This window comes from Hyperoodon ampullatus (assembly GCF_949752795.1).
Source record: "Hyperoodon ampullatus genome assembly, chromosome: 19".
NCBI lineage: Eukaryota > Metazoa > Chordata > Mammalia > Artiodactyla > Ziphiidae > Hyperoodon > Hyperoodon ampullatus.
In genome coordinates this window covers 8,571,867-8,582,817 of record NC_136932.1, presented here as the reverse complement: position 1 = coordinate 8,582,817, position 10,951 = coordinate 8,571,867, and the positions used below count along the sequence as shown (strand labels likewise).

General features: G+C 45.1%; 1 protein-coding gene across 1 annotated transcript; it reads left to right on the top strand.

The window, feature by feature from the left end:
- Nucleotides 1-2,094: 2,094 nt before the first annotated feature.
- CCDC43 (coiled-coil domain containing 43) lies at nucleotides 2,095-10,951 on the top strand. Its single transcript, XM_079726137.1, has 5 exons — nucleotides 2,095-2,313; nucleotides 6,364-6,451; nucleotides 7,985-8,120; nucleotides 9,449-9,507; nucleotides 10,663-10,951. The coding sequence occupies exons 1-5, from the start codon at nucleotides 2,110-2,112 to the stop codon at nucleotides 10,848-10,850; spliced, it is 675 nt and encodes a 224-aa protein (XP_079582263.1). The 5' UTR covers nucleotides 2,095-2,109; the 3' UTR covers nucleotides 10,851-10,951.

Below are 10,951 nucleotides of genomic sequence, written 5' to 3'. Positions count from 1 at the left end.
CCTGCAAGACAGCCACTGGGTTAGAAAGTACATCTGAGGCTCTGAAATAGGGGCAAGTCTTTGGGGGCTGACTCTGGCCTCTGACTCCATTATTGTCACATTCTAACTCAGGGAGCACACAGAAGCCATGGTCACAGTATCCTGTATTTCTACTGAGCTTTACAATGTTCCATGTTCATTCATTTACATTATCCCAACGATAATAAGGGTAGAGGATTCTCTCAGGAGGCGCTCTGCCAGGTATTTTGTTGTCATCCCTTGAAAATCTTCTATCTGAACTCTGCTGCTCAAGCCATCCATGATTCTCTGGAGGGCCCACACAGTGCCATGCATCTGGATCTGCTCCCTTTCTCTTCTAGTCTTCTTTTTTTTGCGGTACACGGGCCTCTCACTGCTGTGGCCTCTCCCGTTGCGGAGCACAGGCTCCGGACGCGCAGGCTCAGCGGCCATGGTTCACGGGCCCAGCCGCTCCGCGGCATGTGGGATCTTCCCGGACCGGGGCATGATCCCGAGTCCCCTGCATCGGCAGGCGGACTCTCATCCACTGCGCCACCAGGGAAGCCCATCTTCTAGTCCTTCTGCCTAAAGAACTCTCACTTGTTCTTCAAAAAAAACATGAAAGTATCACCTCCACCAGAAGCCTTCCTTGATCTCCCATCTCCAGTTTCCAACTCCAATCCAACAGGCAATGTTAACCTACTAATCTTCTTCCAGGCAACCTACTGCAATCTCCATTAGACACTGAAACACTTATCTCACTGTATTGTCATGATTAAACATGTCTGTTTCCACTGAAGACCCTTTGAAGGGAGAGCTTTTGTGACATTTATCTTTATATTTCAGTGCCTAGCAGCAATGCCAATAAATATTTAGTGAATGAAAAAGTCAGGCCAGGGCTTCCCTGGTGGCGCAGTGGTTGAGAGTCTGCCTGCCGGTGCAGGGGACACGTGTTCGTGCCCCGGTCCGGGAGAATCCCACATGCTGCGGAGCGGCTGGGCCCGTGAGCCATGGCCGCTGGGCCTGCGCGTCCGGAGCCTGTGCTCCGCGGCGACAGAGGCCACAACAGTGAGAGACCCGCGTACAGCAAAAAAAAAAAAAAAAAAAAAAGTCAGGCCAGTGACCTGCCAGCCTCCTCTGCAGTTCAGGGAAAGCCAACCCGGGTTCTTGGGTAATTCATTTCAGCCCAGAGCCAGGTGTTTTGAGAGCCATCTGAGGCTCCGCCTGCTGTGCAGGAGCACTTGCCTCTGGTTGGGCTCCCTGTAACTGTGTGACTCTGTGTTTCATTTTCCTTATCTTTACTATGTGGACAATAAAAGCATCTCCTCACACGGTTGTTGGGAGGATTAAAGAGATAATGTATCAAAAGCTCTTAGATAATGCTTGACAATGGGTAAAGAAGGCTCCTCGGAGTTATTTCTGTGTAAGTGTTGAGTGAGTGAAGGAAAGAAATGACTCGAGGTTGCCTGTTCATTTACTGAGCACCCACTATGTGTCCGGTGGAGCGTTAAGCACAGCATGGTAAATGCAGAGAAGCAACCGCAGCACACTGGAGTGGTCTTAACACAGATTGCAGGGAATCAGGGAAGGTTTTCTGGAGCTTGAGTTTTCATACGGGAGGAGCATGGAAAGGCGCAGGTGGTAGCAGCTGATAGAGACAGTGGGCATTCCGGACAGAGCCAGCTGTTTCCTCCTTGAAAGCTGTATGGGAGTGGGTGGCTTAGCTTCCCACGAGTGGCGTGAAAGGGCGGCTTGGTGAGGCCGGTCGAGGCGCTAGAATCGAAGGTGAGTTCCAGTCCCGTTTAGTTATTAGCCGCGTGACTCTGGTCAGGTCACTGAACCCCTCCGAACTTCCCCAACTGTAAAAAAAGAGTCGGTGAAGACTACTCACCAGCCAGGATTCCTGAGAGACCACATGACCGTGTGTAAACCAAGATGCGCTCTACTTAGAAGGTACGAACCGCCCCGGCAGGTCCCGACCGGTCGACTAGGTTCTACGCCCCGCGCGCCGGGGCGTGGATTTAGCTTCTGAGCATGCGCAGTGAGCCCGTGGCGCGGCCCGTCAGGCGCTGCGGTAGGCGCCCTGGGGGCTGGCAGGACCCTGGCCCCAAGATGGCGGCGCCCAGCGCAGTGGCCGTTGCTACCTCCGGCGAGAGCGATGGAGGGGGCAGCGGCTTTGAATCGTGGCTAGACGGACGGTTGGAGGCGCTGGGAGTGGACCGAGCCGTTTACGGTGCCTACATCCTGGGTGTCCTTCAGGAGGAGGAGGAAGAGGAGAAGCTGGACGCTCTGCAGGGTATCCTCTCTGCTTTCCTGGTGAGAAGCCCGGACACATTCCTTTAGCCTCTCTGCCGGCCCCTGTCAGTTCTTCGTATCCCCTTTCCCCTACTTGGTGTCCCAAAGGATTAGTGGTCTCACCTGGGAGAGGAATACTCTTCTGAGCCCTGGGCCTTGTGGGAAGGGGGTTGCTCCCCACCCAGGGTTTTGGGAGCTGGAAGGTTGCAGGTGCATAGAGAGGAAAGGCTTTACCTTATTCTTGAGGACAAGGCCCTCTCAGATGCCTGTGGATGAGCTGGGTGAGTATTCTTCCAAAGGCGTTGAAATGTCTAAATGAGTTTTATCATAAACGTCTAACAACCAATTTCATTCCCACCCGCTGACAGTGTTCAGAGGGGGGAATTAAGTGCTCTGAGATGTCTGTGCCCTTTAAGAGGCAGTGCCCCTGACAAAAGCCTGCAGGAGGTACCCTCTCGGTTTCCTATTTTGGAGGTAGGAGTCCAAAAAAGGTCAGTTTAGGCGGTAGAGGTCTTTTCACGCCTAGGCAGAACGGAAACAAATTTTGTGCTTGATCCTTTACTGTATTTAGAAATAAAGTAATCATTGGGGGGAGTAGGTTGGGGAGTAAGAGAGATCAGAGTTTTAAAGAAGAGAGATAAACTTGATACTTAGCCTTTTAGAAGCAAATTCAAGAATTCAGAAATTGTGCTTTAAACTATATTTAAGTAGTAAGTCACCAAGATGTCCACTTTTCCAACCTGATCATTTCTCCTGCCCTCATCTCTACCTACACTTACTTGCTGAAAGTGCAGTTCATTGACTGGTCACGTGGTTAAAACATAACACTAGTGCAGCTGTCCCAGGGCCTCCTGGCAAGGGCCCCCTTTTAGTTCCAGAGCCTGCTCTGGTGAGACTGACCTATAAATGGGAAAGCCTTAACATAGCTTGTGATGCAACTCATAAGTTCAGTGGAAATACAACACAGTGGAGTAACTTCTTTTCTTGAACCATTACATTGCAGGTCATAGAGGGAAAGAGTAGGAGGCAAGCAATTTAAGTTACTTTTAAAAAAATCTCCCACTGGGAAGTTTCTAAAGACTCCATGAAAAAGAAGTTGAAGTAATTTGGGTACTCATTGGTACCAGCTCCGTGACCTGTTCTTTACATTGTATCATTACTTAGAACTGTATGTCTGCAGATAAAGGCAGGCATGAATTTGCCTTAGGCTCTTAACAGTCTCTTGGTAGAAGGGTTATCTAGACCAGATTTGGTTCTTTGTATTTCCCTCTTGTTTGCATATAAACTGCAGAAGACAAACTCATTTTTAAGGTGGCTTCCCTCCCTCTGCCCAATTCACACACCATGCTTAATTTTCTCACAGTTTTCCCAACCCCTTCTATGTAGAAAATGACTTTGGGAAGAATTGGCCAGGAATGATATGGGGAGGCAGGGGTCCTGTCCATGAAAACTGAGGAGCAACTTTACAGGGCAGCAAGGCCAATGAATATGGTATAGACCAAACACATCACTCATAGCACTGCTTATTGTCTGTCAGTCAGTTGGGCTGCATATAAAAGCTCCCGACTAGGGCTTCCCTGGTGGCGCAGTGGTTGAGAGTCCGCCTGCCGATGCAGGGGACACGGGTTCATGCCCCGGTCCGGGAGGATCCCACATGCTGTGGAGCGGCTTGGCCCGTGAGCCATGGCCGCTGAGCCTGCGCGTCCGGAGCCTGTGCTCCACAACGGGAGAGGCCACAGCAGTGAGAGGCCCGCCTACCGCCAAAAAAAAAACCTCCCGACTATTGTACCAAATCCCATTCTAGGAAAAACAAAAGGCATAGCCAAATCAATCGTCATATTGGGCTAAATTCAATATTAGGAATTTAGAAGTTTGTCAGCAACAATTTGAGGTAAGATTCAAGAATAGTATATATAATTGGGAGCAAATGACAGTAAACAAAAACTTCTGTCATCCTTCCCTTTATTCCTTCTGATTGCACTTGCGCTGATTGATTTTTTTTTAAGTCTTTTACTGAATTTGTTACAATATTGCTTCTGTTTTATGTTTTGGTTTCTTGGCCGTGAGGCATGTGGGATCTTAGCTGCCCCACCAGGGATCTAACCCACACCTCCTGCATTGGAAGATGAAGTCTTAACCACTGGACTGCCAGGGAAGTCCCACGCTGATTGATTAATCAAATTTTTATTGATGGATTACTCTCTGCCAGGCACTGCCCTAAGTGCTTGGGGTACTTTAGGGAACAACATAGACAGAAATCCCTGCCCTCAAAGGGTTATATTCCGGTAAGGAAAGACATAATCAGTAAATTATGTAGTATGTTAGAAAATGATTAGTGCTAGGAAAAAAGGAGCATTGTAAGAGGATCAGGAGTGGAATGGAGGGGTGAGCAATTTTAAGTAGGGTCATAGCATTAAGTAGGACGTTACATTTTTTTCTTCCAGTTGTATTGAGATATAATTGACATACAGCACTACATAAGTTTAAGGTGTACAGTATAACAATTTGACTTACATACATCATTAAATGATTATCACAGTGATTTAGTAGACAGGATATTTTATTTCGTCGCAGCTGTTTATATACCAGCCTTCTAAGTTGTAAGCGTTATGAGGCTAGTGACTGTTTCTCATTCATCTCTTAGCACTCATCTTGGTGCCTTGAATATGGCAGGAACCATCTGGATGAATAAATGAACGGAGGAATGAACTTCTTTGGTTTGGATGAGGGCCCTTTCCCTTTTGCCTCTCCATTCCTTTTCCTACCCTTCTTTCTTTTCCTCTCCCTTCGCTTTTCCTGCTGGGGATCCTTGCAAGACTGGAACTCTGGACCAAAGAAGTTCAATATGTCTGGCATGCATGCTAAAAGTATGCAGGGTAGAGGATGGAATCCTTTGTTGGGTACAAAATAAGGATATCCACAGTAAGTCTGTGTTCTGCCTCTCCTTACTTTTCTCTGAGAGATGGTGTAATATAACGGTTGAGAACGTGGGCTCAAAGCCAGACTGCTTGGGTTCAAATCCTGTTTAATCCACTTATTACTTGTATCACCTTGGGCAAGTTACTTAACCTCTGTGCCTTGGTTTCCTCATCTCTAAATTGAGAGTGCTTCTTGAGATTGTTTTAAGAACTCTGAGAATTCTTATGTATTTGAACAGTGCCCGACACATTAGGAAATGTGAACACTGACAGCTCATCATGAGGGGTAGAAGATGAAGATGGTGAAGGCAGCCAAAAGGAAGATGGAGGGAAATACCCATATTTGTTGAAATGCCTGTTCTTTGCCCAGTGGTGTAGGCCTTTTTTTTGGCGGTGCACAACATGTGGGATCTTAGTTCCCTGACCAGGGATTGAACCCTGGCCCACGGCAGTGAAAGCACGGAGTCCTAACCGCTGGACCACCAGCGGTCAGGACTGTAGGCCCTTTATACACATTCATCCTCTCTCAAATCCTGGGAAGATGTGAAGCTTGGAAAAGTTAAGAAACTTGCTCATAGATCTGGGATTTGAATTTAAGTAAGTCTGACACGAAAGCCAGCATCCTTTCTGTCATACCATGCTAAGGAGGAAGATTGGTTGGTGTGCAGAATATGTCTGCTTATGAAAAATGGACAGACGGATGGTTGTATAGGAGACCATCTACTCACTTAACTTCCCTTTATTGTGGATCAGCAAGCTCGTGGATATGTTCCAGCAAGAAAGTTGATAAACTTTGGAGAGTGTTCTGAGTTGAGTAAATTGGCCAAGGAAGATTTCATAGAGTTTTGACTCAAGCAACAGGTTTTTGCCCCAAAAGGAGAAGGACTGCCCTGAGTTGGTGAGAATCCTTTCCTTTGGAGCTTGGCAGGATGGGGTGGGTGCTCTTGTCCTAGCAGATGTGGCTTCTGGGACTCACACACAGGATTACCTCTGTGTTTGGAGCCTCGGAAGAGAAACATAATCTCTCTTCTGTGGCTCCCAAACCCTCCCTGTGATTTCTTCTCATCACCAGCAGGGGGAGCTCTGCCCTCTGCATAGACTTTGTTCAGGTTGAGGGCTCTCAGGAAATTAATTGGTCTACTTTTCCAACCAGGAAGAAGATTCCCTTCTTAACATCTGCAAGGAGATTGTGGAGCGATGGTCGGAAAGTCAGAATGTTGTCACCAAAGTGAAAAAAGAAGGTAGAGTTGGAGTTTTTACGTCTCATCTCCAACAGCCTTTACTCTACAGCTGTTAGAGAAAGAGATTTTAGTTTTCTCCAGTGGATGCTCATTTGCCCTAAAATAAGTTAAACTGGCAAACACAGAGCAGCTTACTTTAACTTTTTAACTGAGCATTGGTTTTCTTTTTTCCTTTTACATTTTTCCGCTTCAGCTGACCATGGCTGTCTTCATTGTGGTTTTTTCTTTTTTCGTTTTCATTCCTCTTCCCGCTCCCCCTTGTGGATTTGCTCTGCAGGTATAGGGTCAACTATATTTTCCCATCTTTTTCATATTCTCATTTCATAACACAAATTATGATTGGTCTTTTGCTTTATTCAGCTAAACCCTCCACCCTTTAAAATGAAAGAGATGTTACCATTAGGATGACAAATTAACTGCAGAAAGCTCAAATCATAAATCCAAACTTGAATAAAATCTATTCTAAGCTATCTACATGTTGGTTCTCAGTCGTGGCTGTACACTAGAATTGCTTGCTGTACGTTTAAAAGTGCCAGTGCCAAGACTTCCCTGGTGGCACAGTAGTTAAGAATCTGCCTGCCAATGCAGGGGACACGGGTTCAATCCCTGGTCCGGGAAGATCCCACATGCCGCGGAGCAACTAAGCCCATGTGCCACAACTACTGAGCCTGCACTCTAGACCCCGCAAGCCACAGCTACTGAGCCTGCATGCCGCAGCTACTGAGCCCATGTGCCTAGAGTCCGTGCTCTGCAACAAGAGGAGCCACTGCAATGAGAAGCCCACACACCACAGTGAAGAGTAGCCCCCGCTCACCGCAACTAGAGAAAGCCCACATGCAGCAATGAAGCCCCAACACAGCCAAAAATAAAATAAATTAATTTTTTAAATAAATAAATAAAAATAAAAGTGCCTGGGCCTGGGCCGCACCATGGACCAATTATATAAACATCTTTGGGGTGGGGACCCAGGCATTGCTATCTTTTTTAAAGCTCCCCCAGATGATTCTAATATGCAGCCAGGCATGAGAATCACTGCTTGACACCATTGCCTCCTTTCTTTGAGAATGGAGAAGTTAACATGATTTTATTTTAAAATAATATAAGAATTTCACCTAGCATAATTATCAACATGAAATAGACCAGCTTAAGTTGGAGCTAGATTCCTTCTTTGGTTTCTGAGTTGAGAGGAGAGAAAGCTTCATGTTTGGAGGCTTGATTATCTATGGTTCTAATGCAGTGCTTTTTAACCTTTTTTTTTTTTTTAAGCAGCAGAACTTCAATATATAAAACAAGTAAAAGCAGGGCTGCTCTGATTGAAGACGGATACGAGACCTAAAGCCTGGCCTGCATGGCCTTTCCTTGCCTTTCTCATTGGCCCCCGAGGTACCTCCTTTGCACCCCAGAGCTCTAAGGAGTCAGCAGATGCCCTTGCCTTTACTCCAAGCACTGCCAGGGTGGACTAGTGGTTCGGTGAGCGTGTTTCCTCTCACATACAACCTTGTTGTCCCTCCCTTCCCTCTCACCACCTCCCAGATGAGGTCCAGGCCATTGCCACCCTCATTGAGAAGCAGGCGCAGATTGTGGTGAAGCCCAGGATGGTGTCAGAAGAGGAGAAGCAGAGGAAAGCTGCGCTCCTGGCGCAGTATGCTGACGTGACAGACGAAGAGGAATATCCTTTCTGGAGTCTCAGCGCCATTCTCTGAGGCTTGAGCCAAAAGCCTTTGCTGGTTTACAGTGAGTTCTGGGAAGCTGCCAATCCCCCTCTATAGCTTAATTTTCTCCTCTAAAATGGCAGTGATCTATAGCCCTTGGTGGGCGTGAGGAATGATGTTAGAATGGTTGATACTGGACTTACATTTTTTAAGACACATCTATATGTTCCTGAAAACTTCAGTGTGAAACAAATAATGCCTGAATGGAACACTGTTACTGTGTTTTCAGAAAATATGCTCTAGCTGTGATTCTTCATAGTTGATTTACACTTATGATTCTTTATATTTGTATAATACCTTTCTATGAAGTACAGTGTTACATGTATAATCCATCTTTATATTTTTTCACAGTTGATAAGGAAACTGAGGCACTAAGAGATGAATGGGTGATCAGAGACATTCAAAGAATTAATAGCAAAACCAGGACTAGAACCTGGATTTGAATTTGGATTCCCAAATTTGGAGCAGTTTCATTTGAATCTTTTTTTTTTTTAATATTCCAGTGACCACATAATTAATAAAAGTGAGACTGAACCCCCCGAAGCAACACCAGAATAAACCTGGAATTTGAGTGGGGACTGTGTAAAAAGAAAGTGTTTCTGGTAGGGGCAGACTTGGTTCCCTGTGAATTTGAAATTTGTTTAGGGAATGCTTAGCTTACTGAACCTGCTTGAATGGAGTGGACATCATACCAGAAACGTCACTAGGTTAGGAAAGAATTCTTAGGCTCTTTGGGGCCAACTCCTCTTCTAGTTTTCCCTCATGATTTTTCTTGCCAGGTTTGGCAGAGCTGAGGTTCCAACTACAAAATCTCATTTCTTGGGCTAGAAAAGAATGTTTTAAGCAGTGGTTCTCCTGGAGGACTTGTTAAAACAGATTGCTGGGCCTTATGTCCCACAGTTTTGGATTTAGTAGATCCAGAGTGGGGCCCAAGAATGTGTATTTCTCACAAGTTCTCGGGGAGTTCTGGGAACCACACTTTGAGAACCACTGTTTTTGAGGTTATCTTGCCATCCCCTGGCTCCCAGATAATGTGGCAGTCCACCTAGACCAGCTTCAGTTTCTTTTCAGCCTCTGACAGATAAGGATTTTACAGAAGCTCTGAGCAGTCTTCCCCAAGTTGAGACTTCCAAAGATGACTCTCCTGGGTCTACCGTCATATCCCTGACAGAGTCCTTCCATTCAGCGTGCTTTCCCTACCCATCACCTTAGTCACTATTTTCTGATGTTGGGTTGGGATGTGCTAACCTTTGTCTTCCATCCGACTTTCCTTAACGTCACTCACTGAAGCAGATGAGAAGGATGATTCAGGTGCCACCATGATGAGCATTGGTTCTGAGAAATGTATCCTTCTCTGTGTCCATCCCCATGTGTTTCTCCATAGAATATTCTTGTGGGTCAGTTTTTATTTTACTGTCCTTGCTGGGGGCTCCATTTACCTCCAAGGACACAGGTCAGGCCAGCATTGTAAGCCCCAGTCCTAGGATAGTACTAAATAGTCAATTTAGCAAGAATTTTCCCCAAAGAAATTATGTTAACACGAACTGTGAAGGGGTTAGTTTAGAGAAAGGATTTCTAAGGGAAAATGAGAATCTATATTCCTTGTGTAAAGTGCTGGGTTTCCGAGCAATGTGGAAGCAAATAGAACAATATTGCAGTTTTGGTCTTTGTCCTCAAAGACCTTATAATTCAGTGGAAAGAGACTACAAACACTGAAGACTTTAAGTTAAAATACAGACAGATTGAAACATACGTGCTGAGGAAAATCCCTACCAACAGAATCACTTATGAGCAGCTTCCTAGAGAATGTGGATTTAGAAATCCACCTTAAAGGTGAGGAGTATGGTGGATTATCTGAGAAGCGGGGGTTATTTCAGGGAGACTTACTCATTTTAAAGCACTAAAACAGAAAAAAATTATGTTTTAAGAGTAAAGAGGAGCTTGTCTGGTAGTAACAGGTTATGGTTTAAAGTTGTAAGAAATGAAGAGTAAAGTTTTTGGCTAGGTATTTTCTAACTGGTTAAACTTATTTCCTTAGAACATGATTTTCACATAAGCTTTAGTGGTCTAGGGAAAAAAGCAACCTAATAAAGTTTAGTAAGGTTAAACAACTTAACTCTTTTCAAGCATTTTAATACCAAGTACATAAAAATTTTGCCAGTTACTTTAATACTCTAGTTACTAAAACTAGCCTGGATACTATACAATATTGTGTCAGTGAATGATATAAGTACTTATTGTAGAATGAAATTTCATTTTCATGAAATATTTAACACTCAAGATAAGTCTGAATGAGATTTTTATTCTAATTTTTTACTAATGGTAGTTTTAGGATTTCCCATTAGACCAAAGATAAACGTAAGGTTTTTTTTTTTTAAGACTAGGGATAGGTAGAGAGTATTGAAGACTTGGCATGTAGAGAGACGACAGCAAGAATGAGGAGAGAGCAGGAGCTGAGACCTGTGTGACCTGGACCCTCATCCCTTAACTCACCTGTAGCTCTGTTTCGAAACACCAACTTGGAAGATGTCCTTAATGCCCGAAAACTGGAGCGAGACTCTCTTCGGGATGAGTCCCAAAGGAAGAAGGAACAGGACAAGCTGCAGAGGGAGAGGGACAAGCTAGCCAAGCAGGAGCGCAAGGAAAAGGAAAAGAAAAGGACTCAAAGAGGAGAGCGAAAGCGATAACCTTGGTCCACTCTATTCTTTCTCCTCATGAACTTGGTCAAAGGGAGAACTGGTTGTGCACTTGTGTATTTAAGAGAAATGAGAAAACATTGCAAAAGTGG

Excerpts from the sequence above, each read along its gene's own strand:
- CCDC43 (XM_079726137.1), top strand. The coding sequence starts at position 2,110 with ATGGCGGCGCCCAGCGCAGTGGCCGTTGCTACCTCCGGCGAGAGCGAT. Across the intron at positions 6,452-7,984 it reads CACCAAAGTGAAAAAAGAAG|ATGAGGTCCAGGCCATTGCC; the intron begins GTAGAGTTGGAG and ends ACCACCTCCCAG. Across the intron at positions 8,121-9,448 it reads GACGTGACAGACGAAGAGGA|TGAAGCAGATGAGAAGGATG; the intron begins ATATCCTTTCTG and ends AACGTCACTCAC.